At 44.7% G+C, this 21,596-nt stretch overlaps 1 protein-coding gene across 2 annotated transcripts in view; it reads left to right on the top strand.

Moving 5' to 3' along the window:
- Positions 1-21,596, top strand: part of GALNT16 (polypeptide N-acetylgalactosaminyltransferase 16) — a 75,286-nt gene that overhangs the window by 33,176 nt on the left and 20,514 nt on the right. For both annotated transcript variants that reach the window (XM_030949297.1, XM_030949296.1), the window contains exons 2-8: positions 4,545-4,720; positions 7,581-7,679; positions 13,914-13,981; positions 16,428-16,493; positions 17,546-17,667; positions 19,650-19,737; positions 20,713-20,797. In XM_030949297.1, the coding sequence (XP_030805157.1) occupies positions 4,545-4,720; positions 7,581-7,679; positions 13,914-13,981; positions 16,428-16,493; positions 17,546-17,667; positions 19,650-19,737; positions 20,713-20,797 (704 nt within the window). The remainder of the gene's footprint in view (positions 1-4,544; positions 4,721-7,580; positions 7,680-13,913; positions 13,982-16,427; positions 16,494-17,545; positions 17,668-19,649; positions 19,738-20,712; positions 20,798-21,596) is intronic.

Genomic DNA, 21,596 nt, shown 5'->3' with positions numbered 1-21,596 from the left:
CTGGTGTGCCCGTGTCTGATGGCAGACTATGACAATGCACAGAGATGAATGGCACTGTCTCTATTATAGTCTTGCTATTTCCCAGGGAATCAGGCCTAGAGGAACATCCCTGTCTTAGCTGAGAAATGAGGCTCTCAAGTTTTCATAGACATGCATGGCATTAATTCCTTTACCTAAATCCCTCGCTTACAAAGATAATTTTGCTATTTAAATAGTTTCTGGTCTCTTGGACCATGTCAAAATACAAATCAGAAAATGCTTTCAACAGCAGAAGAGCATCTGAGTCCATTCTGTCACTGAAAGGGAAAAGTATATGTGAAAATGAGAAATGGTGAAATAAGATTAGAAGGTTTACAGTACTTCCTGAAATTTTCATATGTGAGTTTTTTTGGAGGTCTCAGCAATGTTTGGGACAAAACTTAATTTGTGCAAACTGTTTGCTAATCCCTAGTCTAGACACTCATATTTTCAGTGCCTATTCATCTTTATTTCTGCTTTATTGTAGCTTTTTTTTTTTTTAATCTATCAGAGAGCCACAGTCATAAGGAGCTGGGCTCCTCTGCTGGGCTCTTCTGCTCCCCTAACTCCCACTTCCAGCCCCAAGCATGGGGATATAGAGGGTGTGTAACTACATCAAGGACCTGGGGGTATGAACTGTCCTGTTGGTATGGTAAAAGTCTTGACTCTGCACTCAGCTGTACATAATGTGCCTTTAATACACTAAAGCTAATATCTGCTTATATTGACTACTTCCTGAAGTGAGAGATGTTAAGGTGAGGAGACAGGAAAGAGGAGGGTCAACATTAGTCCACTCTTCAGACAGGGTTTGGCAGGGTTTCATAGAGAACCTGTGCTGTTCCTGTCAAGTATCATTTGACTTCACAGCAATAAATGTCCTGTAGAGCAACATCTATGTTCTAGGAATATAATCTGATAAAGCAAGTCAGTCCTTAAAGATAAGTTTTATATTCACTTTGTCAGGCTAGTTCATAACTGTCTAGGCTGCACTCAGGATTGTGTTTGCTCTCCTTTTTTAATCTTACTTTTCTGTCATGTGCTTTGTAATGAGCTGTAATGTCTAGGGCCTTTCTGAGGGGTTGCTACCATGCTGTCTCTGCCATGTTTTGTTATCAGCACAGACCTGGTGAACTGTAAAGGCCTGCAGTGCCCTTATTGAATTGCTTTTACTGTTTTCAGATGTATTTTCTATGTGTTGAGATAATTTTGAATTCTAACCCTGTTACCCAATGTGTCTGGTATCTTTTCTGGATATCCTATGGATTTGACACACTTACTGTGTCTGAATGCAAGGTATTTATGAAAATACTGAATAGTGCTGGATCGGGAACAAACCCCTAAAGACCTGTTCTTACCCCTCTGCTCTAGTAACAGCTAATAATTACATTCCGGCAGTAACGTTCCAACCAGTTCCCCCATTCTGCACTAGTTTCACCCGGACTATTACTTTTCTAGCTTGCTAATGACAGCATCTTAACAGCCCCTACCAAAAACATTATCTAAGTCATGATGTATCTGTCTCCTGCTTCTCCATAGCCTTGAGCCTGATTACTCCATCACAGAAGAAAATTAGATTGGTCTGACATGACTCGGTCTTGACAAATCTCAGTTAGCCCCTATTTATTACCTTGTTATCTTCTTGGTGCTCATAGATGGATGTTTGGTTACTTGTTGATTATCTATCGATTAGCTGCCTTTCTGGAAGCTGAAGCCAGGCCCTCCTACCTATCATCCTCTAAATCCTCCCTTTGAAGAGAGCACAAAGAGATACTGTCTGAGATAAAACTGCAAGTGGGACTTAACTCTTAACTGACAATCATTTCCTAGTGCTCTTTTATCACTTTTTGATGTATAAGTACTGTGAGAACCATAGTATCTAGAAGAATTACCCCTGAGAGTTCAAGTTTAACTATGTCATGGCTTTTAGGGCAATAAAGGGCCTTCCTGTCCCTGCCCACTCCCCGAGACTGGGAGGAGTCTCCCCAGGATCTCACAGCCCGTGCAGTGATGCTGCAGCAGGACTGGTCTCCAGCTCCTGATAGCCTTGCCCTGCCCAGCTATGGGCCCTGCCAAGGTGGGTCCTCATCCTGTCCTCCCCCAGCGAGGTGCCCTGGGGCTGCCCTGGTGCCCACTTCTGGCTGGGGTGTGGGATTGTCCCTGGCTGCCAGACCCTGCTCCCCAGCTCTTGCACTGTCCTGGGAAAAATGTCTCCTGAAGATATGTTGTCATTTCCAGCATTTTCTAGTATGTTCCTGGCAACATAAATAAAAAACAGTTGTTGCTTTTATGGGACTTGGAGGGGCAAGAGATAAGTATCAAAGGGCAAGTGTGTGACTGCAAAGTATTTAAAGGTGTGTGATAAGCTGGGCTTTGGCTTCAAATTAGCATTGTTTTCTAGGGCAAAAGGAAAAAGAGAAATGGAAGCTGAGTCCAGCAAAATCCTTGTATGATTTGAGGAAAGAAAACATTTCAGTTTTTAGCGGTATGAAAGTAATTGTTTTCACATCATACTGAAAATAAAAATTCAAGGAAGATTCTAAGCAGCAGGCTGTGCAACCAGCCATAAAGGTAGCCAAGGTGTTCCTGTAACTCAGCTCCATGCCCAGGTGATGTGGTGGTGGCTGCAAGGGGCAGAGGGGATAGCAGCAGCATCCCTGGAGAAGGGGTGGCAGAGCAGGACACTCTCTGCCTGGAGGAGTGGAGCAGAGGCAAACTCACCCACTGGAGTCCTACACAAGGGCAGATCCATAAACATTGGCTTGGTTGTGCAGTGTCTGAAGGAATTTCTCAGTCCTGAAAATAATAGCTCTTTCTTTCCTCCATTAAAAGATATTTGCCTCATTCTTGTATGGTGAGAAAGGGAAGTCTGAGCATCAGGCTAACTTTGGCTGTATTAGGCATGATTTTATGGGCCACCTTAATTTTTTTTTTCTGACTTAATTAATCTTCTCTTCAGATAGATGAGTCCTAACCTCTAATTTCTCTTCATCCTGCAGTAGCTTCCTTCCAGATACAGGCTTGACACAAAGCTTGTGCTCTGGCCACGGCTGCTGGGCTGTCACTGATTTCATATAACTGCTCACGATGGTTTCAGTTTTCTCTGTCCCATTTGCAGTGCACTCAATTTGCTTCATTTCCCATCTCGGCAGACTGGGTGCAGGGTTTCATTTGAGCTGTCCACAGGGATGCTCAGATCTGTAGCCTGAGTGATCACGGTTCATTTGAAATCCATCAATGTACATGAGTAGTTCAATTTATTTTTTCTAATGTTCATTGTCTTGCCCTTCTTTATGGTGAATTTCATTTGCCATCATCTTATCTGACTGTCTGGTTCTCCTAGGGCTGTCTGCACTGAAGGGTAGCCCTTGTCAGAGAAAGTTGCAGAGATGAATGTTCTTCTAAGCACTCTCCCGCTTCAGGAATTTGCTGTGGTGCTGGGTCTCTTGAATTCTTTCCCAACCCACTAGGATGGCCCAACCAACATGGTGTGTGATACTGGGGACCATTCTCTGGTCTCTTGCCCTCTGTAACTCCTAAAAGGAGACCTTTAGCAGAGAGAGAAACGTGATCAAGCCTAGTATTAGAGAGCATCCAAGCTATTTTACATAGAAGGATCTCAAGATCTGGGGATTATCTAGTGCTTTGAATGAGATGTGTAGGTGCAAGTATCTGCCTCTTGCAGCAGTTTTAGGGAGCTCTAGCACTCCCTTTCAAAGCTGGGAGTATTTTGCTTCATGATTTGGTCTATCAAACAGCTACAGAAAATTTGTTAAACTACTTTTATTGTATAAACAGTCTTGACTGTGTTATAAGCAAGTATTTTAGAGTTTGTAGATTGTTTCCAAATAGAGTCATGTACCTAAGAGAGGGCCAGAGCTGTACCTGCCCTCCCTCCTGATGACCCTAGTGAATGGCTTTCAGATGCTGATATTGTACTGACTCAGTGGCCTAGGAAAGTTAGAGGAAAATTAGGAGAGGAGAGAGACGGCCATGGTCTTTTAACTCTTGTGAGGTACTAGGACAGTCATGGGCAGCTTTTAACTCTATCAAGGACGTCTGTGAGACTGGGCAAGTCTGAACAAGGCACAGCAGTGAACCTGTTTAATCAGCTGCCTCTCTGTTTGTATGCAGTGATTGTTGAAAGGCTGAAACTGCTTTTCCTCAAAATATGGTGTCTCAGCCACCTTGGCTGGAGACTGCTTTCAGACATTCATTGCCTGGAAGGGTTTCCAAATGCTTGCAGTCTCACACATTCTGTGTAACAGGTGCTAAAGGGAATTTGGCTCTGCCTGTGCTATCAGGAACAGCAGCTTCCGTCCCAAGCTCAGTCAGTAAGGATAGCGAAGCCTGCAGTTTTAACACCCTGTCTGTGAGGACTCCTCCTTTCCTTTCCAAGCTCTTGCCTATCCTGCCTTCCTCCATACCTGAGCAACTTCCAGATGTGTGGCAAGGTCTGAACTTATTAGCTCTGTCTAAGCATGGGCCAGCTGCTGTCCCTGATGCTCTGATGCTTGTCTCTGCTCTAGATGACGAGGGCTCCCCCAGGAGAGAAGAGCAGCCGGCGGGGTTTTGACGAGAAGGCTTACTTGTCCTCCAAGGTGCTGAGGGCTGGAGAAGACCCCTACCGGCAGCACGCTTTTAACCAGCTGGAGAGTGACAAACTCAGCAGCGACCGGCCCATCCGGGACACCAGGCACTACAGGTACCCTGCAGCCCTGCTCTGAGCCGTGCTGCTGCTTGCTGCAGGAGCCCAGTGCTCCCTGCTGTCAGTGTGTAATGCTGACAAAGTATGTTTTGGGTTTTCCTTTGGTCCACTGTTTCACTGAATTTCATGGTTCATCTGGAAAGGTCTCAAATGCTTGGAAAACCTTGACAAATTCAGTCCCAGCTTGAGACTTTTCTAACCCCTCTTTTTCCAGGTCCAGGCATCATCTTGTTTTAGCACAGCCCCTCCACTGCCGCTGGGATTGCTCATTGGACAGTTTTGTTTTGCCCAACTGCCCCTACGCTCATGGCTTCCTTTGGCGTCCTTCTGTCCTGGCTGCAAAGCACACCTTTGTTGCAGCCTTCCTTTTTTTTGCTGTGGTGTTTCTCACCTGCTGTGCTCTGGCTGTCTGAAGCTGGTTTTGTGTTTCTTTCCATCGTGAACATCACTGGCTGAGGGCTGCTGGGGTAGGGATGAAACTAACATGCAAATACAGTGTTCTGTAGCTTGCAAAGTGCTTGTAATTCTACCCTTGTTTCATCTATTCTGCTGAAAAAAATTGTCCTTACATTGCTAATGGTGCTTGGGTAACTATTTTGTAGTTTCTGGAGGACAAAAAGGTAATGCTTTAGTACAAAAAGATTCTTGAAAACTGTAGGTTTAATAGTAATAGGATAGTGTACAATAGTCTGCTTCAGTCCTAGACTCTACCTAGAAGTATGTATGGTTCTAGGTATGATATGGTTGCAAAGCAACATTTCACAGCAGCTGGGAGCAGGAAACCAGGCATCTAACTTGACTGAAATTGTGAAAGGGATGCCAGGAGACATGGAGCTTTGTGAGCCTGCCAGCACTGACAGCCCTCAGAGTGTTTTTCGAAGGCAGGCAGTCAGGACCATGGTTGTGGCATCCAAGTCTTGTGCTGCTGTTCTCCAGCATAGTATTTGGGACTGGCTTCCTAGTGACCCAGAGGCAATGGTGCTATGTTCTGTGTTGCTGACAAGTCTCCCTGCAATGCAGAATTGCTGTTTTCTGTTAATCTGCTGTCATGTTCTGGCATAAAACCAGCTCACTTCAAAGATAAATTATTGTTTATTTTCATCTGTGATAGCATGCAGAGCATGCTTTTTGTGAAGACCCTCATCTCTGCACTTCAGTCAGAAAAGCAAAATATATGTGATTCTCTGCAAATGTATAGCTATTTCAGACCCAGCTTTTCAAGGATTCCCTTGAGTAATGGAGAGTCCAAAGTAGTATATAATCAGAACAAATAAACCTATTTCCATGTTTCTCCCCTTTACAGGGAGTAATTTGGGAATGAGCAATCTGTATTTGACTGTCTTATGTTATAACAATATTGGAATAGTTGCTGGGATGGCAGCTCAGGATGAGAACTTTTTTCAGCTGATACAAGTTAGATTGTGGACTTGGCTCTTTGTTTAAGGAATGGGGGGAGTCTGTTGGTCACTAACATACCAATTTTTCTTCAGGCACCCAAGCCAGAGCATGGACATACTTGACTTTACATCCTACAAGCTCCTTCTGACTTAGCATGCATTTGTTTCTTTGATCCAAAGCAAAGACAGGGTCAACTTTCAAGCACAAACCTTGTCCTTGTTCTCTGGGATGCTGCAATAATGCTGAAATACTGGGAAAACTTCCCCAAATAACCCATACATCAACCTCTTCTGCTTTTCCACTTCCTGATTCCTTAATACATTTTGTGTGCATTACATCATGGAGTTATTTTGAAACAATAATAAATATGGTCTGTCTCAGATTTGTTCTCACGTTGTCCGCTTTAGTCTTTATCAGGTTTCTCTATGTGTTTGAAAATTGCTGTATGAAGTGGCCGTACCCTTTATAAAACACTGGAATGAAAGTCCTAAAGCAGTAGGATTGAAAATGATGATAAAACTAGTCACAGTTTAGCAGTAGTCATAAAAGAATAGTAAGTAAATATGGAAGTACAAGGTGTGGGTCTAAGAAGTGAATTGTATCCCCTGTCAGGATGGAGATTCAGTCTATGCAAAGCCTTGAGCTGTTAAAAGTAGGTGTGGTTTCTTCATCAGACAGGAAATCAGAGCACGCTGACTGCAGTTTGGCACCATCTGGAAGTTAAGAAGGCAGATGCTTTGGAGGGGTAGGTCAGCCCAAATCAGCCGTGCTCAGCATCTGCCAGAATTGGATTCAGGATTCCTGTCTGTGAGTTGTTCCCCTCACAGAAACTTTGCTCTCCACAGGGAGAAGCAGCCTCGTGCAGGTTAATCCTTGGTTCTGAGTGTGAGAATGTGTGTATGTACCTAACATTACAAAGTCAGATGACAAGATAGAAAGAATTACTCTTCATTGCTAGTGGGTTGCCATTAGTGTTGAGCCGCAGCAACTCCATAACACAGATCACAGAACTAGCTGGTATATTCCTTTCTGTGAAGTTTGTGTCCAAAGAATTTGAAGTGCTTTATACAGCAATGCCTGGGTATACCAGCTCCATGCATCCTTAGCATGTCCATGTCCTGTGCATGAATAAACAAGACTTTACGTGAATCACAGGTAAATCCAGGACTAGAATCCACAACTGAAACTTAGTTCACTATAAAACCCACATGGCCTCCTTAGCATGCAGGTTTGTGAGTTTAGGTATCACAACCTCCAAATGTTGCTTTTCAATGGGCGCTTTTTTTTTTTAAGCTCTGCCAGCCTTGGTGCAGGGGCTGCTGAGGCTTCCCTTGCTGCAGCTCAACTGTGCTGGTTCTGATTTCAGTATATTACTCTCCTTTTAGAAATTCCAGGTACACTGTTGCAGTACTACTGCTGGGTTATGTTTGGCTTACACTCCTGCTGTCCTGTGCTGCAGGTGCACTTCTGTACGCTATGACACTGACTTGCCAGCCACCAGTGTCATCATCACCTTCCACAACGAGGCGCGATCCACCCTGCTCCGCACGGTGAAGAGGTGAGCTCAGCTGGGGTCTGGGAGTGCTCTGGGGGGAAATTAGGCATTTTGCAACAGCTAGACAAGCAGGGTGGCTGCAGTTTCCCAAGTGATAGCATTCTGCTCTCAAGATGGCCCACTAGGACGGGCCAGAGGCTTGGATTGGCACTGTGGGTGTATCTTCAAATGCAGAGCATATCTGCAGTTAGCCATTGTATGGCTTCAATCGGGGGAACCACAAGCAGCAAGGAAGAGTAGTGTGGCATTCACATTCTCTGAAAAATCCCTTCGCCCAGGATTTTTCTCCTGGGAAACTGAGAAGCCTCAGAGAAAAAGGAAAACAACTATTATCTCATTTGCTTCTCCTGTGTTTTACTCATCTAGAATGTTTTTGGAGATTGTTTACCACAGGTGATTGTTTCATTGGGTTCTGGTGTGAGTTGTTTTCACCCATTGGCCAATCAGTGTCAAGCTGTGTTGGGACTCTGGAGAGAGTAAGGAGTTTTTATTACTATCTTTTTAGCATGGTGCAAGTATCCTTTCTGTATTCTTTAGTATAGTTTAGTATATTCTTTAATATAATATAGTATCATAAAATAATAAATTAGCCTTCTGAGAACATGGAGTCAGATTCATCATTCCTTTATTCTTTGGGGCACCCCGCAAATATAAGAGGTAGCTGGGCCTGCATCCACAGGTGAGAACAGTCTTAAGTCTCAGCCAAGTGTGAGCTTGGTTTGGAAGAATGAGGGGGGACTAAAAAGAACATTGTGTGCTGCTAGGTGCAGTGACTGAGCCCTTGCTCATGGTCCCTTGCTGGTAATCAGTTGCTGAACCTGATGGCCTACCAGGTGTACCCTGGGGCTTTGCACAGAGCTCCTGCTGAGCCTGCAGGACACTTGCTGTCTTGTACCAGTATCTCCTCATACCTGAGTAACAGCAGTGGCCAAATCTAGCTAAGTAAATAGGTGGCATAGGACCTGTCAGCAACCCCAAATAGATGGAGGCTTGCAGTCATCTGTACCACAAAGCGATGTTCCAGCTGCTCCTTCACTGCCCTCTTCCATCACCCCCACAGAACCCAGGCAGGCTCTTTTCCTTTTAGTTCCCAGAGAAGAAAATGCCCTCTGACTTCTCTGACTTACTAAGTAATTTCTCAAAGGGTCTCTGAAGCCTGCAAGCAGGCCCAGGAACAGCCATTGAGGCTGAAGGGAGAGTGAATTGTCTGTGTAGCAGTTTGAGCTGATGGTATCACTAACAGGAATGCATTATTCATCACTGCCACTTCATCCCTTGACAGATCCTGTGGACTTAAAGAAATGTGCTATGTGAATAAAGAACAGGCTTTTTCAAGTTGACCTCATGTCTAGAAGGCTGGGTTTCTGCCACCAAGTTTGGTGCTATTGTGTTTCCAGAGACCTGTATGCACTGCATTGACACGTTTTGCCTTTTTATTTCTATAATTTTCCTTTGAACCATACAATGAGTTCTGCGGAGTCACTGTCCAGAAAATGGGCAGACTTGTTTGGAACCATGGTGCTGCTAAGGCAGCTGGAGGAGATTTCTGCCTTTTCAGTCACAGGTCAGCCAGTAGATAGGTGCTGAGAAACCATGGTAGTATGTCCTACTTTTTCTTGTCCTGGAAAGCCCAGAACTGGATGCAGCACTTAAGATGTGGTATTACCAGTCTCTCAGATTTGGTCTCCTGCAACCAGAGCCCCCAACAAAGACCTTGAAAAATGGGTGACCCATCTATTCAGATTGGTCCCTGCAATGCTGCTGCCCCTGGAGGACTGGTGTTGTGAGGAGCTGGCTGCGCTCTGCTGTGAATGGCGTAGTGGATGGAATTTCCTCCCAGACCTCTGGCTACAGCTGGGGTCTTCATTGCCAGATGGTTTACAGCCAGTGCATGTGATGGATTTACTCCTTCCTTAAATCACATCAGAAGTGTCAATAATTTATCCCTGTCTCATGAGAGATCCTGAAGGCTGAGTCCTTCTTGGGCTCTACAGTATTTGCCACACAAGCAAGCATTGGCTAATAGCCTTGTCTTTGAGCACTAAAGGTTTGACAACCATACACAGAGGTAAAGGTTCACGTCATGGCTGCACTGCTAGAAAAGGCATGGGCATAAGTCTGACTTACAGGTTGACACTGATGTTATAGAGGGATTTGACAGAGCTCTTCAGGGCCTCTTCTGTAACCTGAGAGTCCCATCTTTCAGCAAAACTCATCTGAATGTGCCAGGCTGAATTACTGCTGTGAGAGTAATTGTTGTTCAAGTCACACACACAGTCAGTGCACCAGTACTATGTAATTACTTTGCATCCCTGGCACTTTGGGATAAGTCCACTATCAAAGGGACAGGACTGTTCTGTTCTGTTGGGTTTATGACCTGGCTGTGAGTCTGCTGAGGACCACAGTAATATTAAGCAGCAGGAAGCATAAAATTGCTCTGCCTGCTTACCTGCTGACTAGTCAGGCTTGCAGCTTGTCATTATTTCTATATGTGCAAGAGCTTTCTTAAACCAGGTAGAGCATGATTATTTGGATAATTAGAATGAGCCATTTGAGATGCATGTGGAGAAAGTTAAATATGATTCTGCTGTTATTATGGGCCTTTTCCCAAGTTCAGTTATCATGATTACACTGTGGGAATGCTATAAGAGAAAGGTGTGAAGGAGGAAAACTGATGAAAATTAGCAGCACTAAAAGCAAAATTTTCTATGTCTGAAAACATTTTTAGAGGCCTAATCTTTTGAGGTGAGTTGAAAATGTATTACCAGTTGAAATTTTCATATGTGAGGTCTTTGCAAGTGTGGCTTTTGAGTATCTGAATTTGGGCGCTCAAAAACCAACCACAAGACTTGGGGAAATTCTAGAATGAAATACATGGAAAGGGTACTGGGATTGAACTGATCTTAAACCCAGAGAGAGCCCAAATGCACTCCCCTGGGCCAGAATTACCTTATTGCAAGGTAATTCAACAAAGTGACAATGCTGGTACCAAAAGATCTTGGGAAGTGACCCCGGGATGATACTCCTGCATCACAGGCTTGTTTCAGGATGATCTAAACCTGGCAGCTCTAGGGGCCAGATCCTGATCTGAATACCCTTCTTGCTAACCTCACATGCACATGTGAGCACATGGACTTAAATGCCTCTGGCAGCTCAGCAGTTGCCTTCTTCTCCCTCCTGTCTCTGGGATCTCTGCTGCTGGGTGGGAGCAACAGGAATGATGTGCTGGCATTGCTCCTTGAGGATGGGAGAAATGTTTGTGTATGAGGGAGAGGGGGAAGGAGAGGAGTGACCTTGAAGAAGAATAACATATTCCCTCAAGTACCCTGTTGCTTATCCCTCCTGGTCTTCAGAGGCAGCATGTGCTGCATACCTGCCTTCTAGTGTGGGCTCCAGCCATGTGTTTTCAGTGTAGAGGGAGACAATTGGTTAAAAATATCCAGCAAGAGTCTGAAGAAGGGGAATAGGGGAAAAAAGTGGGAAATGGGCTATCAGACAAAACCTGTGAAGATGCCAGTTCAAATGGCTTGTTGCTGGCATCCTCAGTCCTGCAGGAGGTGTGTGTCAGTCAAGAGCTGCTTGCTTGCTTTGATCTCTTTTCTTTGCTAGGACATAGCTGTCACTCTCACATCAGTCACTTGCTTGGCATCCTGTTCTCCTTCAGAAACAATTGTCACTCAAAAGGCATTTTATGAGATTGATGTCTATGCATGATTAATCTTTAAGCCATACCTTCAGTCTGCTGCCCTGACCATTCTTGCAGAAGAAAAAGTCAAGTGCTTTGTTGTTTGGTCCCTCTCTTTCTGATCTCAGAAAGTCATGATTGCAGGGACCTTTTGGTTTTGGTGCAAATGTAAAGGTGAATTGTGAGGCTCTAAGTCACTGGATTTAAGCAGCTGTCAGTGGTTCAGTGCCTATGCAGGGGGCCTGTAAAAATCCTGATTAAGAGGATGCTGTTGTTATGCTAGAGCATTGGTGTAGTGTCTCATTACAATGACAATTTAAAGAATGGCAAAAAAGGATATTATGTTAGAGCAAAGGGAAAAAATATACTCTTCTGCTAACAACCAGAATAAAGAAGATTATCTGGGAGCTTAGGGGGGCTGGACAGAGGAGAGAAACTCATTGGCAGTGCTGATGTCACATTCATGCAAGAGAGTAAGGACTCTGATACTGAAAGAAGAGGGAAGCTGTGAGAAAAGGCAAAGGAGATAGGGAATCCATGAGATGGCAGGGGAACAGTCCATGTTTCTGCTGTAAAAGGCAATTGTCACTTGGATTTTGGAATTCTAATAATACGTTTTTGTGCCTGAAAGTGTTTGTCATGGCATTTTCTGCACCTCAGTGAGGGGAAATATTAGGATTACTGTGCTCCTTGCTAAAAAGACAGGGATAACGAAGTACAAAGAAGATTAAGTACCTTTCCCAAGGATCTACAGCAAGTTGTTGCAGAGCTGAGAGAAGAACAGGGCACTGTACAATGAGCTGTGAACTCCTCAAGGGATGTGTTCTCTCTGTTGGGGAATCAGTGGGCAGGTAAAGAAGAGAGAACAAAATGGGACTTTTTTCCCAGTTATGTTGAGTTGAAAGACCTGAAACTTGTGATGAAAATGTGAGCATTGCCAATAGTCAAGCTAGTGGAAGAAGGTGTAGAATACCATTTTGCAGCCATTATACTGCAGTCTGTCTGGGTTGTTTTGCATTGTGTTTGCACAGACAAGAATTTCAGTGCAGGGCAACCTTGTCTGTAAAATATGCAGATGGTGGTTGTGCTGGGAGAAGCTGCACTTAGAATGGCACAGGAGCATCCCCCCACCTCCCACCCCACCATACTAGAGGATCCAGAGAGACATGAGCCAAGAGAAGCAAATGAGATTCAGCTTTGGAAAATGCAAGCTCAGTCATGTAGGGACATGTCAGCTCAAAATACAAATACTATGAGAGGTGTATAAAGCAATGTGAATCTGAAATAGAGTGGGATGTGATACTGAGCAGCAGAACAGTCAGAATTTTGCTGTATGAGAAAGCAGAACACTCTTCCAAACTGAGGGAACTTTGGCTCTGTATGCAAAGCCATCAGTGGTATTACTTAACAACATGGCAATTTATTTCTCTACACCTTCATTCCTAGGAGTGTGGAACTATTCTTGTTGTCTGTTTCCTATATCAAACAACAACAACAAAATCCAAAAGAGAAAAAAAGCCAGAAATTTTTCTCCAGTATTGCTCAAAAGAGCAGGTGCTACTGAAATGAGACAGATTGCTAGAACTAGGAGGACACTGCTTGCCTCTGTTTTTAATATTAAAATTTGCATAACTACCCTCTTCACTGGACTGCTTAAGCATCACTGAGCAACCTTGTTGAAGGTAATGAGGACCTGCCTGTGCACAGAGGCTTGGAGGGGGAATATGCTGTGTGATGGTAGTAAAGCCAAGCGAAAGATTTGAAGAAGTTCGTGGAAAAAGAATTCAAGCATTTTGTATGAATGAGACTGGTAAAGAGGTCCAAACTGAACTGCTCAGACTCCAATATACCAGAATGCTTTGGTGTCTGAGAAGGGCACAAGCTTTTCTCTGCTTTCGTCATGTGTGTGCTGCAGATGCAAACTCACTGCAGACCGAGGGTGTTACATGGTATGGTGCAACCAACCTGAGGAAAGGGAGTGCTTTCAGCAAGTGTGGTGCTGTTTTGAAAGACAGACAGTTAACAAGCAAAAGAGGGGAAAAAAATCCAAACCCAGAATATTGACAATGCTTCCTTCCAAAGAAGGGAGTTGGTGAGAAAGCCGAGCAGGTCGCACCTGTTGCATTGAGGTAGAGCTCCTTGCTGGGAAAGTGGCAGCTCTTTATGCCCTCCAGCAGTGATGACTTTCACACAGAGGCTGGCAGGTGGGAATGGCCATTGGGCTGCCTTGGGGCAGGTGGTTCTCTCCATTTCACCTCTGTTTAGGGGCAGAACATGCTGCAGCATCCTTTGCTAGCTGCCCCAGGCAAGTCTCACAGCTCCTGGCTGTGGGTCCTTGTGAGGTCTGGCTGAGGGCCACAGCTTTCTGGGATATTCTCACTTGCAGTTTGGTCCTGCCAATGAACACTGTTACAAGGGCAAGGTCACTGCTTCCACTTAACTGGAGTTTGGTATTCCTGCTGAATGCATACACAGCAGATTTCTATCAGTCCTAACATTGTCATTGTTATGGCAGCTCACAAGGTGGCTTTTTCTTTCCTGCGTCCCTGCAGTGTTCTGAACCGCACCCCTCCCAGTCTCATCCAGGAGATCATTTTGGTAGATGACTTCAGCTCAGATCGTAAGTGTGGACCTATTTTCTTTACACTTATTTCTTCCTTTCTGTTTTCCTGGGTTTTGTTTGCTCTGTTGAGTCCCCCTCCCTCACAGATTCCCTCTTGTCTGTATGCAGGAGAAAAAGAAAAGGAAATAGGTCTGTGTTTAATGTCCATGCATGTCAGAGGCCAGAGCTTCTTCCTCTCTTTTTCTTTCCATGGGGTCTTCCATTTCTGTCAGTGTGACAGTTTTTGCTAGGTTGCCAGAGATCTCTGTCAGGTTTCATTATGCACCATTTGGTGAACCATTTAGCACAGATATATATGTAGCAATGCTGTATGTGAGCAGAGCAGGTACTTACAGACCAAGAGGCAAGATGAGGATGCAGTGGAGTATACAGAAAATTGCTGCCTGGGGTCCTGCAGGCAGGCTGAGGTGAGACTGGCTGTCTGTCTCTGTGTGCCTGGGACCCCAGGTGTCCCTGTGGGAAGCTGTGACAGAGTTACTGCTTTGGACAGCACCATATTTCTTCTGCAGCTTGGCACAGGGATGGGGTGTCTACTGCATCAGTTCCACCAGAGCTGCAGACTGGAGGCTCTGGAGTCTTTCCCTCTGTACAGTTGCTCTTGCTCCTGGCTGTTGTGTAGTACTTGTGAAGTGGTGGGCAGAGAAGACTTCTTGCTTCTCCCATGATATGTTCTGGATTCAAGGGCAATCAGTTATGTACCATTTGTAATGATTGATAATTACTCCTTCAGAACACTTTACAGATAGCTGTGAATGCCCACCTTGGCCTGCTGAGGTAAGGAAGCAATGCTATTTTGATTTTGCAGCTAAATGCTTATGTAGCTTTGGCCACAAAAAAAAACATTTTAAAGGTAGATGCTGAGATGAGGGATTTGAGTTTCTGAGGGCCTTACAGTGTGTTTTGAATAAGTATCAAGCTGTACTCAGCTGTTTAATTTCAGTGTTTCTGAGCACTTCCAACAAACAATCCCTAGTGTTCCACATTCTGCACCTAAAAAATCAGTTCTTAAGGGGCAAAGTGTTCCAGATTAACAGTGATGGATTTCTGGTACCTGTTCTGCCCAGGATTCAACCATAAACTCCCATTTAGGCTCCTCAGTAAATAGAAAGATTTTTAAAAGGCTCCATCCCGTCACAGCTCTTATTTTTTCACTGGCAGCTGGATATTTGTGGATATAATCACTTCCCTGAGACACGTTCGTGGAGGCACTTCAGCACATGTTTGAGGTCTGATGCTTTGCTTTAATACCTGCCTCAGTTTCTCCAAATATACCGAGAGTTTGTCATCTCTGGCAAGTATCTACAGGCAGAGCAATGTGCTCCACTCCTGCAGAGTGAATGAATGAGTAAAGATCTCATACCTGAACTTGTGACTTGGCCAAGATAAGAGCATTGCCTTCCCTTGTAGCAGAGTTCCAGCAAAATCTTGATGCTCTGTAACTCAGAGCACCTGCCACTTCCCTTGGATGATGCAGCATCTGCCAAAGTGCCAATGTAAGAGCAATATTTCAGATTGCACAGATCCTTGAGAATGGAAATACTTGTACAGGAACGTGCTAAGAGATGCACTTTGGCTAAGGGCCTTTTCATTCTCCCCAGAGTGCTCAGTCTGTGGGAAGATGACAGCAGGAAAGAGGGGGCATGAGACGTGTAAAGGAATATGGAATAAAGAGGGAAATTGGGGTGAATTTGATGGAGCAAGAAAAAAGAGCAAGTTAGAAATTGCTGTTCCTGTGACATCTGTCTAGGGCAGGAATAGAGAGGATGACGGAGAACTAAGGACTCAGTGCTTATTGGTGTCTGGCTGGAGCAGGTAACTGTTCTTCTCCCTCATCTTCCCTAGGTAATGGAAATGGGGGATGCCAGGAGTTTCTAGCAAGCTTCCAGCAAAGCCCTTCGTCAGGCATCCGTGTGTCAATTTGCTGGTGTCTCCAAGGAGCCAGGTCGCATCCCAGTGGCCTTTATTAAATAAATCAAGTGGAAACTGCCCTGAGAACAAATGGCAGGAGATGCCCAGATGAGCCACTGAAGGCAAAGAGAGCAGATAAGATCACTTTATGTTACAGAACTCTCTTTTCCTTGGCAGTTTGGTGATTTGCAGTCCTGCTTCCCTGAGTTCCCTCCTTTTCATTAGTGCCCAGTGCCACACTGCCAGCACATGCCCCATTGTTCTTGGGAAGTGCTGAGCAGGGGAGGTGGAGGCCTGGCTGCTCAGAGGATTGGGAAACATGGGCTCAGCTGCTGAGGAGGACAGCCAGCAGGTAGTGCTCTTCTGTGTACTCTATAGACAACAGGACTGAGGCCATCACGCTGATTACTGTGATGTTAAGTGAAAGCAGAATTTCCTCTCCCACGGAGAAGCAGGAGGACAGTTAGCTGGGGCTCTCTGTTGAAGCCAAATAATTCATGCATGTATACTGAATGTCTTCTTTGCCTTCCCCAAGCTGAGGACTGCCAGCTCCTTACCAAGATCCCAAAGGTCAAGTGTCTACGAAACACCCATCGAGAAGGTGAGTGTGGAAAGCTTTCGAAGTACTAAGATCTTGCCTATTTTTCCACATGACTCTGGTTGCCTCCCAGCTGCTTACAGCTGTTGTTTCTTATAGTTAGTCTGTTTTTTCAGTATAAGCATTTGGAAATTCTGTGGAGGGAAAACACAGCTTATCAACTCTCAGGCTTCAGGAGTCTCATGTAATACTTAATAATGAGAAGTGGTGTCCAGAGGCCTTGGCTGCAACAAAGATCACATTTTAAGATCTTTATGAATAAAAATCCAGATGTAAGTCTCGTCCTTTTAAACACAAGCTAACTCTTGCACTTTCAAGCACAAGATAACAAGCTGTGTAGGAGACATGGGAGAAGCAAAGCCAATCATGTGTCTATCATAAAGAGATACAATTAAGGAAAGTTTTTTCTTGCCTATCTGCTACATGCATAAATTGCTTTCCCAGCTGCTCTTTAGTTTGACCCACATGTTCTGGCTTATTTCTAAAGCTGTTAGTGCATAGCAGGTTTGGAGCTAGGATCTGGAAGGAGAGACAAAAATCACTGTTTAGTTCACAAAGAGCATCCCACATAGTGGGGTGGTCTGTAAGAAAGTAAGGAGTCATCTGAGAGCCAGACTGATATCTCTGCAGGGCAGAATAAGGGACAAATGGGAATAAAGCAGATAAGCAGTAAGGCAAAAAGCAGAGAGAAGAATTTGGCCATGGGGAATTGATGATGGAGGCAGCAGTGTGCTCAATGGGAGAGCGAGTGAAGAGGCAGCAGCCAGGTGTCTGTGGGTAGGGCTGGAAGGGAAAGGCAAGGAGCCAGGTGGAAGTTCTGTGTCATGGACAGAAGTGACAGGAGAGGTCATTCATTGTGTGCTGGGAGGGCTCATCTGACTGTCCCCAGGGTATGCCCTGCTCTAAAGCTGCTCTCTGCTCCTGATGGAGATGTGATATAGCAGAATCACCTGCTCTTTCCTTGCAATGGCCACACAAAGTATTTTTTCTGAAGGAGGCTCAAATGTTTCCTTTCCTAACCTTCCTGCTCCTTTGCTGTCCTTTTCTCCTCGTAGGGCTGATTCGCTCTCGGGTGCGAGGAGCTGAAGTGGCGGCTGCTGACATCCTCACCTTCTTGGACAGTCACTGTGAAGTCAACAGCGAGTGGCTGCAGCCAATGCTTCAGAGAGTGAAAGAGGTGAGCACAATGTCCTGCTCTGGGATGGATGGAGCGGGCCTGGCCTCAGTACTCGTCAGGCAGGCTGTTGCAGAGGAAGGTACAGCCTGAGCTAGGTGGGTGAGAGATCCCTGATGGGATTCTGTTCTGCCACTGTGACAAGGCAGGAGGTGCAGAGTGATGGGATGCAATGCTGAATGCTGGAACCACCAACTTGTACCACTTGTCTCTTGCAGGCATTGTGCTTCCTTGTCCTGTTCACCTGTATGTAGGACAGCCCCTTGGGCAGCATACATTGTGCAATTTTTCCATGGTTTCTATCTCCCCTGCTGCTGGACCCTCCCCTCTGCCTTGTCACTGCCAAATTTTTCCTTCTATTAATGTTCCCACTGAGCTGCCACCATACATCACCTGCATGCAGGCAGCTTCCTGTCACAGAGAAGCTGCTTGTGAGTGCAGGGATGTCCCCTTTGATGGTTCACTTGGCAAAGGATTGATGGAAGGCTGGAAGAATGAAAGTGAGGCAGAAATATTAGCAGCTGTCACCCTGACTGCACTGCAGAGCTGGAGGGAGAGATCATACAGCTCTGCTGTAAGAAAAGGCAGGGAAGAGGTGATGGGAGAAGTCCTGCTTGCAAGTGGGTGTGATTGTTCCCCTCTGAGAGGAGGATCCCATGAAGTAATGGGCCTTAGGAAAAGGGATGGAGGCTTTAATGATGCTTTGTAAGCATGTCTGATTAGCTTAATATGAGGGACCAGAAGAAGGTGAAACTTCAGAATTGATGAATTAAAACCTTCTGCTTTTTATACTTGTTCAATAAAGCCCATAGATGTTTACTTTACTTATTGGTCTTTAAGTCAAGCTGCAGCAACAGCACAGGGGTTCTTAAGCAGAAAGAATCTCACTCATTTCTTTAGAGAAGGATCTAAAATGCAAAAGCCTGCCTGCTAACTCTAGTATACAAATTTTTTAGTAAGTGGATTTCAAATCAACCTATTTCTGACCTACTTTCTACATTTCTGATGTAGATCCTATTATAGATTTCAGTCTTGCCCTAACCAGTCCTGGCACTCATTGGTTGGAGTAGTGGCTGGCACACCAGGCTGCCAGGTGGGTGCTGGAGTCTCAGGCTGGGCAGACACACTCTGGCTGGGCCACCATCACAGCTCAGAGGGGAAAAAGCATGAATCCTCTTACCAAGGATGTCCCATCCTAGCCGAGTGTGGTACATCATGAGGAACTATTGCAAGGCACAAAAGGAAGGCTTGATAGGAAAGGCATGGATGCTGGCAGCTGTCCAATAACAAGGTGCTGTTTCTGGCATTCCTAGCTCAGTTTCATCTTACATGGCAGCTGTCACAACACTGTCTTTTAATGCTCTGTCTCATGATGTTGAAAAATTGTTTGACTTGTATGAACTAAAAGGATTTCAAAAGAAAACTGCAAATGTCTATATGCCTTAATGGCAATAAAGTACTCACAATATCTTGATATTATAATGTATAAAATGTGTCATATGTATTATAAAGTTTGCACTATTAATCTTAAATGTGGGGTCTTGATTCCTAGTACTTCCTAGGTAAATGCATTATTAGCTAAATGCATTATTAGGGGTTTGATAATTTCTAGGCTGATGATAATGAGCTAATTTGGATGGCTGAGCAGAAGGTGTGCTGTCAATAGATATCAAAAGCAAGCACAAAACCCTTGGGACAGTGATTAATGCCCTGTGACTTGGGCAGGAAATAAAGAGCTGTTTCTCAGCAGCATCCATAGGTGTTGGAGTCTGACTCCATTCCCCACATCCATGGAGTGCAGCTGGCTGGTACCCACCATCCATGTTTGGATTTAGTGGCCACATATCCCTTGCACAGCTGCCAGAACCATATTGGAGAAACCAGACTAAGATTTACATGTGCAACTTTGTGTTTCCTGATCTCTGGCAGCTTTCCTGGGCATTCAAGAAAGCCTGACCCCTTTATTCCCTCTCTTTCTCTCTCAGGATTATACCCGAGTGGTGAGTCCAATCATTGATGTTATCAGCCTGGATAATTTTGCCTACCTGGCAGCATCAGCAGATTTGAGGGGAGGTGAGTATAATGAATGGCTTATGTAAGTTTGACCTGAGGGATGGTGCATGATAAATAAGTTGTGTTCTCTTCAGCTTTCCAGGAAAATAGAGTGATGATCTTTCTGATGGGTTATCTGTCCCTTGTTCTCTGCAACTTGCAAAGTCAGATCTTTTGAAGAGTTAGAACAAAGCTCAAATAGTATTTTCCTCTTGACCTTGAATCACTGTCATAACATTTAGCAGTTTCAGGACTTAGTTAATTGATGAAATATCTCACTGTCTCCTCACTATGCTGCATGTACACTGGAGTCTGACAGGCACTTCCAGTTGCTGCTTTGATCTGCCAGGCTATCTCGTGGCATCTTCTGGAAAACATTTACACCTCTCCCCTCACAGCTGAGCCCCTTGCAGCTGTTCCTGTGTTCACCACACTGCCTGGTGCCCTTCTACATCTTTTATGGCTGGGGCTCGCTTCTGCACTGCTTGCTGGCCAAAGGCTACCTGTTCTTTGGCTACCCTTAACAATGGTATAAAGTTAGTGACTGTGCTGTGCTCTACTACCCACCTTTGGCCATCTGTAAGTACATGGTAGTCTTGAAAGACATGGTGGGTACAGTGATCTGCAGGCCTTTGTTCCCAGACTATATCACAGCCTACAAAGTCCTTTATTAAAGCCTCATAACTCTGGCAGACAGGGTTTGCCTTTGGTAGAACAAACTGGCTAGAATAGAATTGCATCTCAGCCTGACAACACTCTCCTGAAGGTGTGGAGTGAAATTGAGGAGAGATCTGTAGTGCTAAGGAATGATGGTGCCAAGACAGGAGCTGGAGAGGTCTACATTAGGATAGGCTATTGCCATTTTGGGAAGACTGTGAGGGAGGTCAGGAAAGGAACTTAGGGACAGCCTGTGATATAACAGTGAGACTCTCACTGAAAGCTAGTAGTACTGTTTTTACAATAAGAAAACCAATTTGGCATGTCTTTCCTTTTCAGGGTTTGACTGGAGCCTTCACTTTAAGTGGGAACAGATTCCTATAGAGCAGAAGATGTCCAGAACAGACCCAACTCAGTCTATAAGGTACACTCTGACACATGGGGTACACTTCTCCAAATACCTTTACTAAGCCTTCACCAGTGTGGCAGGGAGAGTACAGGGACTGCCTTGCTGAGGACAAAATGCCACAGTGTTGGTGATGTTGATGACAAATTCTTCATGTTATTTTCTGAATACATTGAGGTCTATACCCTAAATGTGAGAGTACTGCTCTCTGAATTTTGTAAAAATAGTGATTATTTACTATCATGCACACTGCCTGTACAAGCCACCTCTTCTTCTGTATGTTTGTTCTTGTGTTCTCCCTAACTCAACACTCTGAATACCTCAGAAATCGCTTTGGGGTTTTTTAATTACCTCCATCTTTCAGATGAAAACTTAAAGAATGAAGCAGATAAACAGTCATCCTGCATGGGTAAAGCAGATCAGAAAGCTGAGTCTTACCTAGTAATGTGGGCATAGAATTACTCCCACTACCAAATCTGCATCTCCACAGACAAAAGAGGTTCTGTTGGCTGGAGCAGTTGTTGCCAGCCTCACTGCAGGGTATATGGCTCTGATACATGTAGAATGTAACGAATCCTGATATGAAGAGTTATGGTGCTTGTCTTTATAGGCAGACAGCTCCCTGTTTGTAATATAAAAGTATCATTTAATTCCTCTGTGTAATTTGTGAGCCTCTGTTTTGCACTCCAGAGGCAACCAGCTTGATAACAGCAGAGCAGTACATGCAGCAGCCTGTCACACCATGTCTAATTGGTGAACACAGTCATCAAACAGTGCCCATCATTCCTTCACACTGTGCATATTTGTATAAATGCAA

The sequence above is a fragment of the Camarhynchus parvulus genome, chromosome 5 (assembly GCF_901933205.1).
Source record: "Camarhynchus parvulus chromosome 5, STF_HiC, whole genome shotgun sequence".
In the NCBI taxonomy this organism is placed as follows: Eukaryota; Metazoa; Chordata; class Aves; order Passeriformes; family Thraupidae; genus Camarhynchus; species Camarhynchus parvulus.
The sequence above is the reverse complement of the archived record's forward strand: the minus strand, read 5'-3'. Positions and strand labels throughout refer to the sequence as shown.